The sequence below is a fragment of the Danio rerio genome, chromosome 20 (genome assembly GCF_049306965.1).
Source record: "Danio rerio strain Tuebingen ecotype United States chromosome 20, GRCz12tu, whole genome shotgun sequence".
NCBI lineage: Eukaryota > Metazoa > Chordata > Actinopteri > Cypriniformes > Danionidae > Danio > Danio rerio.
This window is the reverse complement of record NC_133195.1, coordinates 57454398-57473577: the sequence shown is the minus strand read 5'-3', so window position 1 is coordinate 57473577 and position 19180 is coordinate 57454398. Positions and strand designations below refer to the sequence as shown.

The 19180-nt window shown below is 36.8% G+C and overlaps 1 protein-coding gene across 8 annotated transcripts in view; it reads left to right on the top strand.

Annotated features, from left to right (window-relative positions):
• Positions 1-4081: 4081 nt before the first annotated feature.
• The window catches only part of ppp2r5cb (protein phosphatase 2, regulatory subunit B', gamma b), a 65404-nt gene continuing 50305 nt past the window's right edge, over positions 4082-19180 (top strand). For 3 of the 8 annotated variants that reach the window (XR_012395556.1, XR_012395558.1, XM_005160898.6), the window contains exons 1-3: positions 4102-4187; positions 4744-4803; positions 9350-9512. Coding sequence is in view for 4 of the 8 variants with exons in the window: in XM_005160898.6 (XP_005160955.1) it covers positions 4161-4187; positions 4744-4803; positions 9350-9512 (250 nt within the window). In the remaining 4 variants the exon portion in view is untranslated. Of the gene's footprint in view, positions 4188-4743; positions 4804-9346; positions 9513-17782; positions 17965-19180 lie in introns of those variants that run through there. The other 5 variants (XR_012395555.1, XM_073932601.1, NM_001044821.3 and 2 more) reach the window with 4 other exon arrangements.

Genomic DNA, 19180 nt, shown 5'->3' with positions numbered 1-19180 from the left:
TGTAAATTAATCTATTTATCTTCACATTACTGATGGTTCTTCATCTGCATTCCAGTTCTTCGGTTAAACCATGCAACCGTCAACCTTCCCTTGTTTTGTATTTTTTGAGTTGTGATCGCATTGTTTTGTATTTATTAACATTCCTATGTTGATTTTTGAGTGTTTAAGGGACTCAAGATGTAAAGTATGACACTGATACTGTATTGCTGACATGACAGATGCTGAAATAAAGTGTTTAGAATATCAGCTCATGTGATGACTGTCTCTTCATCTGGATCAACAATTAAACCAATGGAAATAATAATATACACACACAGGAGTTATTAAAGTCAGACTGCAGGTTGCCAGATTGGAGCAACAATTATACCGATGGAAATAATAAACACACTTAAAAGTTATTTAAGTTAGACTGCAAGTTGTCAGATTGGAGCAAACAATCAGACCTTGGGAAATACTAATATACAAATAGAAGTTATTTATGTCGGACTGCAGGTTGCCAGATTGGAGCAAACAGGTTTACCGATAGAAATTATAATAAACACACATAGAAGTTATTTAAGTCTGGCTGCAGGTTGCCAGACTGTAGGAAAAAAATTATACGGAGGGAAAATAAACACATATAAGTTATTTAAATCAGGTTGCCAGATTGGACCACACAATTACACCATGTGAAAGAATAATAAATGCACAGACGTTATTTAACTCAGGCTACAGGTTGCCAGATTGGAGCAAACAATTATACCATGGGAAATAATATACACACATAGAAGTTATTTAGGTCTGGCTGCAGGTTGCCAGATTGTAGAAAAAATTATACCGATTGAAAAATAATAAACACACATAGAAGTTATTTAAGTCGGACTGCAAGTTGCCAGATTGAAGCAAAAAATTATACCACAGCAAATTATAATAAACACACATAAGTTATTTAAATCAGGTTGCCAGATTGGACCACACAATTACACCATGGGAAATAATAATAAATGCACATAAACATTATTTAACTCAGGCTACAGGTTGCCAGATTAAAGCAATCAATAATGCCATGGGAAATAATAATAAACACACTAAGAACTTATTTAAGTCAGACTGCAGGTTGCCAGATTGGAGCAACAATTATACCGATGGAAATAATAAACACACAGAAAAGTTAATTAGGCGTGCTGCAGGTTGACAGATTGGAGCAAACAATTATACCATGGGAAATATTATACACACATAGAAGTTATTTAAATCAGGCAGCAGGTTGCCAGATTGTAGAAAAAAATTATACCGATGGAAAAATAATAAACACACATAGAAGTTATTTAAGTCGGACTGCAAGTTGCCAGATTGAAGCAAACAATTATACCACAGCAAATTATAATAAACACACATAAGTTATTTAAATCAGGTTGCCAGATTGGACCACACAATTACACCATGGGGAATGATAAAAAATGCACATAAACGTTATTTAACTCAGGCTACAGGTTGCCAGATTGAAGCAATCAATAATGCCATGGGAAATAATAATAAACACACTAAGAACTTATTTAAGTCAGACTGCAGGTTGCCAGATTGGAGCAACAATTATACCGATGGAAATAATAAACACACAGAAAAGTTAATTAAGGCGGGCTGCAGGTTGACAGATTGGAGCAAACAATTATACTGATAGAAATAATAAACACACTTAAAAATTATTTAAGTTAGACTGCAGGTTGCCAGATTGGAGCAAACAATCAGACCTTGGGAAATAATAATATACTCAAATAGAAGTTATTTAAGTCGGACTGCAGGTTGCCAGATTGGAGCAAACAGTTATACTGATAGAAATTATAATAAACACACATAGAAGTTATTTAAGTCTGGTTGCAGGTTGCCAGACTGTAGGAAAAAATTATACAGATGGAAAAAATAATAAACACACATATAAGTTATTTAAATCAGGTTGCCAGATTGGACCACACAATTACACCATGTGAAAGAATAATAAATGCACATAGACGTTATTTAACTTAGGCTACAGGTTGCCAGATTGGAGCAAACAATTATACCGATAGAAATAATAATAAACACAGAGCAGTTATTTAAGTCAGACTGCAGGTTGCCAGATTGGAGCAAACAATTATACCATGGGAAATAATATACACACATAGAAGTTATTTAAATCGGGCAGCAGGTTGCCAGATTGTAGAAAAAATTATACCGATGGAAAAATAATAAACACACATAGAAGTTATTTAAATCGGGCTGCAAGTTGCCAGATTGAAGCAAAAAATTATACCACGGCAAATTATAATAAACACACATAAGTTATTTAAATCAGGTTGCCAGATTGGACCAGACAATTACACCATGGGAAATAATAATAAATGCACATAAACGTTATTTAAGTCAGACTGCAGGTTGCCAAATTGGAGCAAACAATTATGCTATTGGAATCAATAGTAAACACAAATATCTGTTATTTGACTCAGGCTGGAGGTTGCCAGATTGGGGGAAACAATTACACCATGGTAAATAATAATAAATACACATAGAAGTTATTTAACTCAGGCTGTAGGTTGCCAGATTGAACCAAACAATTACACCATGGGAAATAATAATAAACGCACATAGAAGTTATTTAACTCAGGCTGTAGGTTGCCAGATTGAACCAAACAATTACACCATGGGGAAAAATATAAACACACAAAGGAGATTAATTAAATCAGGCTGCAGGTTGCCAGATTGGACCAAACAATTATACCTCAGGAAAACATTATAACCACACATCTAAATTAAGTCAAGCTGCAGGTTGCCAGATTGTAGCAAAGTTTTATGCCATGGCTAATAATAAACCAAGCGGCAACATCCCGTTCTTCTTAGTGAAGCCAATACGGAAGTAACTGAAACTCCTGTTCTAGTAACTGAAAACTGTTCTCTGACTGCAATGGTAAAATGGTAAGTTTTACAGCTTATAAAACATGTTTACAGCCTGCTACAAAAGATGGCTTTGGTTCATAAAGCTAATTTTACCCTTCATGACAATTGTGAGAGGTGAATTATTTTATAACTCATCCGTTTCATTTTTAGTAAGTTTTATTAAGTCTGCATAATTAAGGGCGTGGCCACTTCAGTGACAGCTAGGTCTCGCTGGACGCTGTCTCATCACCTCAGCTGATTCCGGCTGATTAGCCGCTGAACTTGTTTTGCTATGTGGCTTTACACAGTCAGTCGCCTTTTGGGATTATTTCCCACAATAATCAGATGATACGGCATGCTGTGTGCACTTAACTGTGCTCACAAACCATTCAAGTTGCCTCCATTTCCCAGGTGAGTGACAGTGTTGTGAGTGCTGGTCAGGTGTGCGTGTGTGCTTGATGCTTCTGACAGTCCATGTCGCTCCTGTCGCAGTTCATCTAAAACTCCACATCTATAATCCTCTGAGTCTATGCTGACGTTATCTTCAGCAGCTCAAACACTCTAATGGCTAATGGACAGACGGCTGCTTCTCACTCAGGGCTGCTGTTTATGCTAATGAGGGAGAGGTGGGCACTAGTGGGCGGGGCTTTGCTTCTCTGTTGACACGTACAAAGGGAGAATGTCAATCAAAGTGCTTCACTCATCAAGTCTGATAATATACAAACACAATTAACTCATGTTCCCCATTAGAAACTGGATTTATTTACATACGGTTACCACACAAGTGGGTTTAAACCCCTTATAGAAGTGATCTTTACATAAAAAGTGGCCTTTTTGTTCCAAAAGCAACACTTCCAACCCTTATGGCTGGGAAACCCAGGTTTCTAATGTACAGTGTCCAGCAGATGGCAGCAAAATAATAACATTATTCACTGCAGCAGCAGCGGAGGAAAATTCAAACACTTAAACGAGACACACACGAGTCTGTAAAGCAGCACAGAAAACATCTAATATCATGCACACACTCATTACTGTGACTTCAATGGCTAATCAGTCATCTGTAAAGCCCTGCTGAGTGTCAATCGCTGCATTAAACTGTACATGAAGTGTAATATGAGCAGCAGAGAGTGAAAGATGAAGAGAAGCTTCAATATATCAGTTATTATACTGAATGATGAGTTGAAGTGAGGAGATTAAACACACACACAATCACACACACACACAAACACACTGACTGACAGCGGCTCCACACACACACGGACGGATGAGCCATGCCGAATAAAACCAAAAAAGACAAGGTGAGGAAAGACTTCCAGAGTGTTCAAAAGCAGAAAACAAACATTTGGAACCGGAGAAATAAGCCTGTTTTCTTCAGCCGGAGGAGTTTCAGCCCTCAGCTTTAGCTTTAGCATGCGTGCTAACTGCAGCCTCACCTCAGAAACCGGCTTTAACAGCAGACAGTTGTAAACTTTATCACATTCACAACTCTAGGAGATAAACACAGCACTTTTATGACGTTAATCGAACGCTCTGTTTGTATTTATGAGGAGTTTGTTTTGTGCAGATGCAGTTTTTTGTAGCGAAGCTAACTTTAGCCTGTTAGCAGGGTAGCCGCTATTAGTGATTTCTAGTGTAAATATCATGTTTTCCTCACAATGTAAGCTTAAATGTACGACATGTCTATTAAAGTATATAAGCTGAATGCATTTTTACTGTCTTGGGTCGTGTTTTAATGTGAGTTATTAAACCGGATTGCTAATGATAGCTGTCAGTCTAGACATGATTATAAAATCTCTACTTTCACTTTATTCCAGAAGCAAATGAGGATTTTAATGTGTTTGCTTTTATTTTTAGGATTCTCCGAAATCAGCAAAAGTGGGTAAAACTGCAGGACAGGAGAATTCAGAACATGAGGTACTTTTTTTATATAAATAAATATATACAGTTGATCTGTATGTCATATCATTTGTAATGATACTGATTAATATGAATGTGTATATACAGATTTATTTAAGTCTTGGTGAAGTAGAGACACCGCTTTTATTTGAGTTTTTCTAGAGCAGATTATTGTTTCATGGTTGTCATGATTCTGGCTTGTTTTGATGGATAAGCTGAGTTAAAATTTGGCCACAGATTAAAGGTTGCCTGCAGAAATGCATTATTAAGCACGCTCTGCTGGGATTCATTCATGATTTTTGCACATTTTAGAGAGGTAGTTGATTTACGCTTCCTTTTATATGTAGATTTTTGTATGTTTTTATTCATCCATTCCACCCAGATAAACACTGTTCATCTATACTCAGCCTGCTGTCAGAATTAATGTATGATTATTGGAATGATTATTTATAGCTAGGGCTAGATGGAACTTGCGGACATTTTTTTGCAGAGAATTTTGCAAAAAATCTGCAAATTAATGCTGAACGATAATAGGAATATCATCGCAAAAACATTAATATATGAAATAAAAAAGAATACATTTGTAACTTGTATTTAATGTTTGCAATGCAAATCCAATTAGATTCACCTATTTGGTAAACAAACGCAGTCTCTCATATAATATCTCTTCTAAAACAGAGGTTCCCAAACTTTTCAGCCTGCGACCCCCAATATGACGATGCCAGTGACTCGCGACACCCAATATCCTGGTTATGAATACAGAAACCTTGTATGCAATGTCACACACACACCAATACACCCAGGTATATTCTTCGTTTAATGTCAGTGCTGTAAATGAGCTTGAATCTTTAACCTGGTGTTATAAAATCAATCGGCTGCATCTGACGCTATTGCTGTGTCTTTAATATAATGTAATTACTACTGGGGTCGCAATCCAATAGAACTAGTAACTATAAGCTACTATAGTAACTGTATAGTAATTATAAACGACTATATTTTTTCTCTTCAGTAGGTTATGGATAAAATATGGTCATTCTTATATGATTTAATAATAATAAATCGATTTTTTTAAATCACCAGGCGACCCTCCTTCATTGTCCTGCGACCCCTCGAGGGGTCCCGACCCCCACTTTGAGAACCCCTGTTCTAAAAGACAGAACATAATACTTTACAAACTGTATTGTAAATAAATCGTTTGAACGTTTTCATATTACTATTATTAAATCACAATATTATTATTGAAATTAATTTTAAGCGAATGATTCTGACCTGTATAAATGATCTATGTCTAATATGTACATTGTCGACTGTTTTAACTGTATAAATAAGAAATGTAAATTGTTACTAAAAAGAAATAAAAAAGTTTTTCTTTAGCTCTCTTGTAGATTCACAGAAATGTAGACAGCGTCCTCTAGTGGATTTGTCACCTGAAATGTACATCAGAACATGCCCTAAAGCCTCCTTTCCGTCACACGACAAGCGTCAGACCGGAAGTCATTCATTTCCAATGGAGAGCAGTCCGGGAGCTGCGTGGAGTTCCGATCATCTCCGTATGCGGAAAATTCAGATCCGAATTGAGCTGCAGATCCGTTAAAATATTTGAATTCCTGCGACTAGACCGTTTGCGACCGGCCAACCGGATGAGATGTATTCCAGTGTTGTACAAGCAGGTCCGTGTGCGCGAGATGAGAAATAGGACTTTATTTGGTTATTTTTGGAATTATAAAAAAGTCTATATTAAAAAAAAAACATTTCTGTTCTTAAATGTAAGTAAGAAAGTAATAAACGTATATTATTTAATGTTATCTCCACATTCCCTCCAATATTTTAGCGGTTTCTAGTATTCATTCCTTCATTATTCCATGTAGTCGCACAGAGAATAAAGGCTCTTGCTTTTGCCCTCCTTTATTTCGGACACAGGGAATCAGCTTCTCTCCCATGGTGCATGACAACACTGAAAATACTGTGCGACTGCCACAAGGGGGCGTATTCCGACAGTCGTGTCCAAACGTTGTGTGCAGTGAAAGGCGGCTAAAGTGACTCATTTCAGATTCATAAAAATGTAGACAGCGCCCTCTAGTGGATTTGTCACCAGAAATGCACATCAAAACACACCCTAATGCCGAGTTCAGACTGCATGATTTTCAGAGTAGTCGTGTCACAGATGTTTTCACACTGCTTGACTATCTGGGCTGGCGTTTCGTCTCTGCTTTGTTTACACTGCAAGATGGATCGGGGGACTTTCACATTGCATGACTTTACTATAGAAAGAATCCCCAATAACTTTGTCCAAACTACGTCTCAAAGCCAAAAACACGTCGTATATCTTTTGTTATTAACTACATAATGAGAAAGAAGCCTTTAATGGGGTAGAACATGTACATGTTGGCTCACCTGGGTTTAAAGGGAATTAGCCATTTCTCCTCAACATTGATAATAAACTAATTTCCTTCTGCATGAAACGTCAAACAGACACGGTTGCTCCTGAGTCCTGTCAAACCTCCACTGGCCTGCAGCAGGTATACACACACGCACACACAAGTGAATGCCGCTCTCTCATTGGCTGTAGGCGATCGCTGATGTTATTTTCAGTCAAAACTCAATTCACACGGCATGATTTGAATCGCCGACAGCTCCAGATATTCAGCACGCCAAATATCTCGCAGGCATTGGCGACTCATTGGCGATTCTCTCAGATTGCCTCTTTGAAAGTTCATACTGTGTGATTGCCACTCACGTGCACGAGCAGCGATTTGCCTGTGATTTCAGGCATTTGTCGGCGATTTCCCAACACCTGTCGGCGAGCCAAAGTCGGGGCTAAAATCACGCAGTCTGAACTAGGCATAAGTGACGTATTTCAGATTCATAAAAATGTAGTCAGCGCCCTCTAGTGGATTTGTTGCCGGAAACATACCAAAAAGATCGCGCTCAAAGTATTATATTCTAAATTCTGAAAAATGGAGACAGCGCCCTCTAGCAGATTTGGCATCTTAAACAAACAACAGAACATACCCAAGGTAGCATACTTCAGCTTAGGGTTGTAACAATATACCGGTATGACGGTCTACCACGATTTGAACGTGCACGATTATCATACCATGAACAATTGCATATCAACGGTTTTAACCCTTAAAGACCGAGACAGCCGCCCGCGGCTAAAAATAAGTATTGCTCTTAAATGTTTAATAACTTTTGATCCGCTGATCCGATTCATACAATTCAAAGATTGGCATAAAGAAGAGAATATCAGCTTTCCAGTGCTGTATCACATAACATTCGCGGCTCCGGAGGCTCTGGAATCAGTGCGGTTACGTCATCAACATTTGACAACGCTGAATTGACAAAGAAACGCTCGTCACTGTGTCTCCGGACAAACCAGACACGATACATTGATGCATTGTCCCTCCTCCATGCCCAGATTGGTTCAAACTCGCTATATCACAACCAATAAGCATAGGTTTCACTTTTGTTTGTGGACCAAAAACAAGCTTTTTGAACAACACGGAATGAGAGATAGGCATACATTTATGCGCGGCTAAATAAAACGCAAAAAAAAAAGTTTTGCATGAAATGATTCTCAAGCAGGTCGCACACCAGAAGCGACGCTCGGCGGCGCGCCGCGCAGCGCCACGTATTTTAGAATTCTAATTATAGGTTTCTATCAGGATACACACACCGGCGCCGCAAGTCGGCGGCTGTCGGCGGCGCCCGGCGACGGCTCAGGACGCAGTTCATTTTTCAGCCGCGCCACAGAGCGCCATCTGATTAGTTTCATGTTAAATATCATTCGAATGTGCGCGTCTGGTGTGCGATACTTTAATCTGTCATGTACGCGCCGTGTCGCGGCGCCGAGCGGCGCTTCTGGTGTGCGACCTGCTTCATACTAAGTACTTTTGCATGCACAGCAGCACAGAAACATGACAAAACAGTGACACAGCAAAGACGAACTGCTGCTCTTGCTGTTTTCAAAAGACACAAATGAAGATGCAGCTGTTTGTCTGCATTGCAGACAACCATATCCAAATCCATATCCACAGACAACCATATCCATGCTGGCACATAAAACCTAAGGATGTTCCATATTGAATCTAGTTTCGTTATGTAACTATTTATAGTATAGTAAATATTTATATCTATTTTTTACTGAGGATTTGCACCATGTTTATTTGGACTTTGACACATTATTTATTATTTTCCTATTTTTTTATTTGTTCATTGTAAGTGGTGTTGTTCATAGCAACTGAAAATATATTATTTGGAAAAAGTCAAATTTGCTTCACTGTTCTATTATTTTGTAACATTTGTAACATACCGTATACCGCGAAACCGTCAAACCGTGGTATTGTTTTAGACGATTATCATACCGTAAAAAATTCATACCGTTACAACCCTACTTCAGCTTCACACAAATGTAAGCAGTCAAATGTAAAAAAATAAATAAATAAAAAAATCAAAAAAAATTTTAAATGCATGAAATGTTTTTGCATTTCTCTGATGTTTTCTGCGCTCTTTCTTTAGAGAGGTGATGTTAAAGTATGAAATGTCCTTTGTTTTTCGTCAGCAGGCTTCGAATAAGAAGGGTGGGAACAGCGTCCCGCCGGCCACACAGCTGCTGAAGGGTAAGCAGTCTGGATCTCAGACTCCAGTCAAGAAAGAAAAGCGTCCGAACTCCTCCAGATTCAGCCTCAGCAACAACCGAGAGCTTCAGAAGCTGCCCGTTTTCACAGGTGAGACGCCGAACATGATTTATGCTGAGTTTCCATATGAAGATGCTGGAATATTGCATTAAACATTTGCAAATAAAGCAGCGTTTCCAGTCAGTGATGAACAGAAGAGAACAAAACCAGCACGTCCTGATCTGTTGAAGAGCTTCTATTCTGTCCCTTTAAAATGCATCGCTGCTGTCTCTTGAGTGTGTAGTTTAGTGAAGTTTGACATAATGCTCTCTAAGGGTGCTTTCACACCTGTGAATCGATTCAGTTGTTCCGAAACAGAGATTACAAATGTTACATTGTTGCTCTTTGCTCTTGGAGCGGTTCGCTTTCACACGGCAAAGTTTCTAATCGGACCAAAAGAGCTAAAACAAGTCACATGTGAGTAAACTCTCCTCACATTGGTCAGAGTGTCAGGGTTTATTTTGCAGCGTCCCGCTCAGCTGTCAGGAGAGGTGGTGGTTTGGTGGTGATTGACAGGGTGCGCGCGCGACGTGTCAGAGGAGAGACGCAGTGGGGAGGGGTAAGAAAGGTGCGCGATGATGCCTATTTGAGGACCGCAAGTGAGACGCGAGATTACCGGGAGATCATCACTCGTTTGCGGGCATCCGGAGACTCGCGAAACTTCCCGCCATACTCATAATTCTCTCTTCATATAGCCATAAATAAGCCTATTACATATCCATAAAACACTGTGATATAACCGCGCTCGGATCGTTTGCTTTCTCACTGCAATCGATCCGCTCCAGAGTTCGTTTCAATCGAGCCGAGACCACCTCATTCAAGCGATCTCGGAGCGGTTACTTTGGCGCGGAACAGAGCGCGATTGCCCTGTTCACATATGCCAATCGAACCGCGCTAACTGGGCAAACGAGATACGTTCCGAAACAAAAGTGTAGGTGTGAAAGCACCCTAACTCTCTGAAACTGTCCCCTTTAGGCTTTGATCTTGATTGTGGGGTTTTGTTGATGATCGCTTTAAATGCAAATGAGACTTAATAAAGGGTGGAGTTACAAACGCCTGTGCATCACCATAGCGACAGATTGAAGACAGGACTAACATCATCAGTGTAAAAAAGTGCATTTGTACGAGAGACAGCAAATACTGTGATCTGATTGGATCGTGAAAAGCTTTCTGAGAGATTATTGGTGAATGTAATTTAGCCCCGCCCACAGGACTTCGAGTAACGTAAGTGAAAAAGGAAAGTGATTTTGGAAGAAAAATAAATTTGGTTATTTGTACTATGGCGTCACGGTGGCTCAGTGGTTCAAGAAGGTTGCTGGTTCGAGTCCCGGCTGGGTCAGTTGGCGTTTCTGTGTGGAGTTTGCATGTTCTCGCCGTGTTTCCTCCGGGTGCTCCTGTTTCCCCCCACAGTCCAAACACATGTGCTATAGGGGAATTGGCTAAGCTAAATTGTCTGTAGTGTATTAGTGAGTGTGTGTGTTTTCCACTACTGGGTTGCTGCTGGAAAGTCATCCGCTTTGTAAAAAATATGCTGGAATAGGTGGCGATGCAGTGGTGCAGTAGATAGGGCTGTCGCCTCACAGCAAGAAGGTCGCTGGTTCGAACCTCGGCTCGGCTTAGTTTGCGTTTCTGTGTGGAGTTTGCATGTTCTCCCTGCGTTCGTGTGGGTTTCCTCCGGGTGCTCCGATTTCCCCCACAGTCCAAAGACATGCGGTACAGGTGAATTGGGTAGGCTAAATTGTCCGTAGTGTATGAGTGTGTGTGTATGAATGTATGTGTGTTGGGATGTTTCCCAGAGATGGGTTGCGGCTGGAAGGGCATCCGTTGTGTAAAAACGTGCTGGATAAGTTGGCGGTTCATTCCGCTGTGGCGACCCCAGATTTATAAAGGGACTAAGCTGACAAGAAAATGAATGAATGAATGAATGAATGCTGGAATAGTTGGCGGTTCATTCCGCTGTGGCAACCTCTGAAATAGAGACTAAGCTTATTGTTATATAGTTGATCAAAAGGTTCAGCAGCCTTTGAATACATTTCTTCACTGTAAAAGGGAAATACTTAGCTATTATGTAACTTAGATTTACATTAGACAAATACTACTTATTTTTTTATTCATTTATTGATTGATTTTCAATTTTATTTATTTTAATTTTATTTATTTATTATTTTAATTTATTTAAAAATATTTAAAATTTATTTATTAATATATTTTAAATTCAATTATTTAATTTAATTTATTTATATATTTTTATATATTTTTAATAAATTTATTTTAATTTTTTATTTATTTACATTTGATTAATTAGAATAAAGATTTGTAGTGATTTATTTAAATTAAATTTTTATTTATTATAATTTATTTTATTTAAAATTAATTAATTAATTTGTATATATTTTAAATTTAATTATTTAAATTTATTTATTTATTACTTTTTTTCTTTTAATTATTGACATTTATTTTCAGTGTAAAATTATTACTTATGTTTAAATGCCAAAACTTGTCATTTAAACTTGTATTAAGTCCAAAGCGAAATGGACAATTGTTTGTTTTGATTTAATTGTTTTGTGTGGTATTATTTAGTTACTGAGCAGCAATAAACAACAGTTTTAAATATAAGCAATTTTCATGTGATTTTTCTTATCTAGTAGTATATTGAAATGAATGCATGCATAATAATCGTGATAACCGTGATTATTCCTCAGACTATAATCGCACAACCAAAACCTATAATGGTTGCATCCCTACTGACAGCTGAAGGGATTCATTAGAGTTTCTCAGACAGATCAAGATAAGTGTGCAAAGGTCTCACCTTTGAGATTGTAGTGGAGTAAAGCAGGAACATAAATACACTTACAAATTGTTCTTCTTCTTAACAGTGAACACCAGCAGCACTCAAGAATGCATGAATATATGCTGTCAGGGCTTTCCAGTCAAAAACGTTGATTATAATGGAAGTCAATGGGGCAAAAACAGCACCAACATCACCAAAGGGGAGTCAATCTGCCCAGCGTGTGTTGTTGAGTTCATGAAAAATTGTAAGCATTTTCCCAAAATATGCGTCAAAGTAAGTTTTGTCAGCAAAAAGCATCCTATTTGCTGAAACACAGAGAAAGATGTGGCCAAAGTAAGACTCAAAATCAGCCCAGAGTGGATGAAAACAACCCAACAGCACACACAAGGGTTAATAATATACCATGCTTCAATATAGAGCACAGAATATAAATAGCTGTATAGCTAAATAGTTATGAGAAGCTGTTTTCAGTTCCTCATTTGTGAGCGTGATGTTGTGTGTGTAATCATTGCGCATCACATTATCTTCCTCTTCTCGTGTTTATTTTCTCACATGTGACCTAATTAAAGCTGTTAAACTGACCACACGATAGCAGACATGAATGTGCACAGAGTTCAATGAGCTTTATCTAAATATATATGCAAAATACTTTGAAATGTGCTCAGTTTTTATAATCTGAACTCAGTAAGATGCACACAGAAAATTTGCAACATAATGAAATAGGTGATTTTTTTTAGCCGAATATGCTTAAACATACAATTGATTATAGTAAAATAAACAATAGGGGCAGCATGATGACAAAACCTTGATCCTTTTCACACTAATAATATTCACTGGGGCATATTAATGTCAAATATAGGATTTTACATCAAATAAACACAACTAAACAAATTAACATTATCCATGAATGTTTTCGCTCAAATGTAGACAGCGCCCTCTAGTGGATTTCTCATCTGAAACTTACAGCACAACATATCTAAGTGACATATTTCAGATTCGCAAATATGTGGACAGCGCCCTCTAGTGGATTTGTCACCTGAAACCTAAAGAGAAAACATAACCCAAGTAATATATTTTTAATTCGCAAAAATGTTGACAGCGCCATCTAGTGGATTTGATATCTGAAACACAAAACAAAACGAACCTAAATTGTTATATATTATATTCGCAAAAATGTAGACCACGCCCTCTAGTGGATTTGTCTCCTGAAACCTAAAGAGAAAACATAACCCAAGTAATATATTTTTAATTCGCAAAAATGTTGACAGCGCTATCTAGTGGATTTGATATGTGAAACACAACAAAACGTATCCTGAGAAACATATTTCAGATTCATAAAAAAATGTAGACGGCGCCCTCTAGTGGATTTGTCAACTGAAACGTACAACAAAACGTACTCATTTATTAATCTGGGGTCGCCACAGCGGAATGAACCGCCAACCTAAACAGCACGTTTTTACGCAGCAGATGCCCTTCTAGCCGCAACCCATCTCTGGGTAAAACGTACCCAAAGTAATATATTTTATATTCTCAAAAATAAAGGCTGTGCCCTCTCATGAATTTGGCATCTGATAACTACAATAAAAACATACCCAGAGTAACATATTTCAAATACGCAAAAATGTAGACAGCATCCTCTAGTGGATTCGTTATCTGAAACACAAAACAAAACGTTCCCAAAGTAATATATTTACATTCATTAAAATATAGACAGCGCCCTCTTGTGAGTTTGATATTTTAAAAATATTAAATAACATACCCAAAGTAACATATTTCAGATTTGTACAAATGTGGACAGTGCCCTTCTGTGGATTTAATATTTGAAACAAAAAAATGCCCTAAATTATATATTTCAGAGTTCAAAACTGTAGAAAGCGCCCTCTAGTGGATTTGTCACCTGAAATGTACATCAAAACATACCCTATGTAACGTATTTCAGTTTTGCGAAAATGTAGACAGCGCCTCCTAGTAGATGCGTTACCTGTAACCTTTAGCAAATTAAACCTTAAGTGATATATTTTAAATTCGCACAAAATGTAGACAGCGTCCTCTAGTGGATTTGTTATCTGAAACGCAACAAAATGTATCCTGAGAAACTTATTTTAAATTCATAAAAATGTAGACAGCGCCCTCTAGTGGATTACTTAAAAAATATTAAAACATACCTTAAGCGACGTATTTTAGATTCTCAAAAATGTAAACAGCGCCCTCTTGTGGATTTGTAATCTGAAACATACAATAAAATGTACCCAAAGTAATATATTTTATATTCACAAAAATGTAGACGGCGCCCTCTAATGGATTTCACACCTGGAATGTGCAACAGAACCTACCCAAAGTAGCATGTTTCAGATCCACAAAAATGTAGACAGCGCCCTCCAGTGGATTTGATATCTGAATCATAAAACATAACGTACCCAAAGTAATATATATTATATTCACAAAAATGTATACGGCACCCTATAGTGGATTTGTCAACTGAAACGTACAACAGGACATACTCAAAGTAAAATATTTTATATTCTCAAAAATAAAGGCAGCGCCCTCTCATGAATTTGGCATCTGATACATACAACAAAACATACCCAGAGTAACATATTTCATATTCGCAAAAATGTAGACAGCGCCCTCTAGTGGATTTGTAATGTGAAACATACAACAAAACGTACACAAAATATTATATTTTATATTCACAAAAATGTAGACAGCGCCCTCTAGTGGATTTGTAATCTGAAACATACAACAAAACGTACACAAAATATTATATTTTATATTCACAAAAATGTAGACGGCACCCTCTAGTGGATTTGATATCAGAAATGTACAACAAAACGTACCTAAAGTAATATATTTTATTATAACAAAAATGTAGACAGCGCCCTCTAGTGGATTTGTATTCTGAAACATACAACAAAACGTACCCAAAATATTATACTTTATATTCACAAAAATGTAGACGGCGCCCTCTAGTGGATTTGACATCAGAAATGTACTACAAAACGTACCCAAAGTAACGTATTTCATATTCGCAAAAATGTAGACAGCGCCCTCTAGTGGATTTGTAATCTGAAACATACAACAAAACGTACCCAAAGTAATATATTTTATATTCACAAAAATGTAGACGGCACTCTCTAGTGGATTTGACATCAGAAAAGTACAACAAAACATACCCAAAGTAACGTATTTAGATTCATGAAAATATGCACAGCGCCCTCTAGCAGATTTGATGTTTTAAACACATTAAAAAACATAGCCAAAGTAACATATTTCAGATTTGCAAAAATGCGGACAGCGCGCTCTTGTGGATTTATTATATATAAAAAAAACATGCCCTAAATGAGGTATTTCAGAGTTACAAAAATGTAAATGTAAAGTATTTCAGAGAGTCGTGTTAAAATAGTAGTTAATGTTAAATTAAACTCATGCAAATACATTATTAAAATGCAATGTTTTGAATGCACTGTAAGTTATTGAACAGCTATATTTTTAGTAAACAAAGATGACTAAATACTGAAACAAATAATGAATGATACATTTAGTAATGTTACAGTAGCTAATGTTAAGTAATCGAACCATATGGTAAAGTGTGACCTATATAATTGTATCCTTAGTGTGTGATTTGTAGGTGGTGTGTGTGTGCGCGCGCGCGTGTGTGTGTGTGTGTGTGTGTGATGGATCTGGAAGTCCTGCTTGTTCTCCTGCAGCTGCAGGTGTTGAAATGTGGTTTTCCTGTCAGTGTTTCTCTGCGGCGGCCGTTTGTCATGCATTTGTGTCTCGAAATGTTATGTCATCATTTCTCTTTGCTTACCATCAGTGGGAGAGCGCTTGTGTTTCCGGCTCAGGTGAAGCCAAGATGTGGCGTTTCTCGTACAAAGCCTGTGAATTAGGAAGTCGGCAGATACTGTATGACGTACTACTGGCGTATTTCTGCATTTTTCACTGGAACACATCCATTTTTTTTTCCAAATATCTAACAATTCCTAAATTAAGACGTATGTCCTAGACATGCAAACAATTTTGTCTTGTTTTAGGAAATAATACGCCAAAATTAAGTCCTTCCGAAGTTGAAAAATCTTGACCAAAAGTAATCCTTAAATGATGTAAATTTTTAAAGATTAAGATTTTCCTAAACTGAAAGCTGAAAATATGAGCTCTTCATTGATGCGTCTATGCATTGAGGATTGGAGAATATTTGGCTGAAATGCATAAATTTGAGGATTAAAACAATGGTAATTATTGAGAAAATCACCATTACAGTTGAATAAATGAAGCTTTTATTAATGCATTTCACTAATTACACATTGAGTTTTAATATTCGACATATATTTGTAATGAAACTTGGTTTTTACCTAATATTCTAGTGATTTTTGGCATTATAGAAAAATCGCTAATGTTTTTGATTATTGACTATAAAATACAATCTAAAGTTGAATAAATGAAGGTTTTATCAATGCATTTTACTAATCAAACATTGAGTTTCGATATTTAATCAATGTTTTAATGAAACTTGGTCTTAGTACTGTAATAATTCTTGGCTTAAAAGTAATCTTGCTATAGTGTGTTTTTGACTGTTGACTATTAAAAAAATTGAATTATTGTGATAAGTTGAATAAATGAAGCTTTTATCAATGCATTTCACTAATCAAACCTTGAGCTTTGATATTTGAAATATATTTGTAATGAAACTTGATTTTTACCTAATACTCCAGTGATTTTTGGCATTATAGAAAAATCGCTAATGTTTTTGATTATTGACTATAAAATACAATCTAAAGTTGAATAAATTAAGGTTTTATCAATGCTTTTCACTAATCAAACATTGAAATTTGATATATTTACTGCAGCTTATTTCATGAATAAATAAAATATCCCATAAAAACTCTGCATATGTCAGCCAAAAGTTGATTAAATTAAACCATTTTACTAATCAACCATTGAGTTTTGATATTTGATATATATATATTAATGAAACTTGGTCTTTACTTAATACTCTAGTGATTTTTGGCATTGAAGATAAATCCGTACAGTGTGTTTTTGATTATTAACTGTTAAAATAAAATGTAAATATAGAGAAAATCACCTTTAAAGTTGAATAAATAAAGATTTTAGCAATGCATTTCACCAATCAGACATTGAGTTTTGATATTTAATGTCTATTTGATTGAAACTTGGTCTTTATTTAATATTTTAATGATTTTTGGCAAGTTGCAATTGGTACAGTGTGTTTTTGACAATTAATTATTCAAATAAAATCTAAATAGTTGAATAAATGAAGCTTTTGGCAATGCATTTTACCAGTCAAACATTGATTTCTGATATATTTACAGCAGCTATCAATTTAAAATGTCCCATTAAAACTCTGCATGTGTCAGCCAGTCAAATCCACATGTCCCGCCCCCCAGAGCCCCCCCCAGCCAATCAGCAGCCTCCCCACTCAGCCCTCTTCTGGTTCAGATCACATGACATCTTTCAGCCAATCGGCAGCCTCCTTTTGCTGGGTGACATCACTGCCTGGCTGCTTCCCTCCAGCAGCAGAGCTTCATTTTCTGCTGAGAGTGTTTGTGCTAAAATGGAGGCTAGCAGCTCGATTTAGCCCGAATCGTTTGGACTTTTAGATGTTGACATGCTCTAAAGACGAGGCCAGGATGGTTCTGGATGCTCCCAGCGCAAACGGGCCCTTTCAGCCGGTGGCTCTGATGCACTTTAGAGGTGAAATGTTTATTTTATTTATGTGTGTCTGTCTGTCTGCGCAGAGAGAGAGAGAGACGGGGAAGGTTGCTATGCCATGATTTGTGGCCGCAGTTGCGAAGGCTCAAGAATTTGCAACATTTAGAGGCTTTTTTGGGTGCAATATTAAACACAATATGAGTCTGGAGGACAAAACAATCCATTTTTGGAGATTGAGATTTGTGCATCATCTGAAGGATGATAATGTCAGCTCTGCATTGGTGTGTGGTTTGTGTTTTGGATTGAATAAATGAAGCGTTTATCAGTGCATTTCACTAATCAAACATTGAGTTTTGATGTATTTGCAGCAGCTTATTTACAAAATGATCTCTATTTAATATTCTGATGACTTTTGGCATAAAAGAAAAAATTGTATTTGTGCCTGTTGTCAGAACCAGACCTGTGCAACTTAAAACTGCTTTATGGGTCACCAATATTAATTAAAGCTACCCAATATTGGGTCAAATATGGACAAACCCAAGCACTGGGTTGATTTTGTTTATTAAATTTAAACATATCATATTTCTAATGTTAGCAGAACACAGAACCAGTCAGAAGCTCTGCATTGGTGTGTGGTTTGTGTTTGGATTGGAGGATATTTGACTGAAATGCATGAATTCTTCATCTAAATATTGAGAAAATCACTTTTAAAGTTGAATGAATGAAGCTTTTAGCAATGCATTTCACTAATCAAACATTGAGTTTTGATATATGATCAATATCTTAATGAAACTTTGTCGTATATTCTAGTGATTTTTGGTAACTTAAAGCTAGTTTTAAGGCTCACAAATGTGTAGTTAAAAGCTACACACAAACAATGCTGGTTTGTCATAACCTAATATTGGGTCAAATATGGACAAACACTGCCATTTGGTTGATTTTTATTTTTATTAAATTTAAACAAATATTATTTTAAATGTTATCAGAGACAAAACCAACCACAAGTGTCCATTTTTGGAGATTAAGATTTGTGCATGATCTGACGGAGGATTATATCAGCTCTGCATTGGTGTGTGTTTTGTGTTAGGATTGGAGAATATTTGGCTGAGATGCAGGAATCTGAGCATTCAACAAGTAAAATATTGAGAAAGTCACCTTTAAAGATAAATAAATGAAGCATTTATCAGTGCATTTCACTAATCAAACATTGAGTTTTGATGTATTTGCAGCAGCTTATTTACAAAATGATCTCTACTTA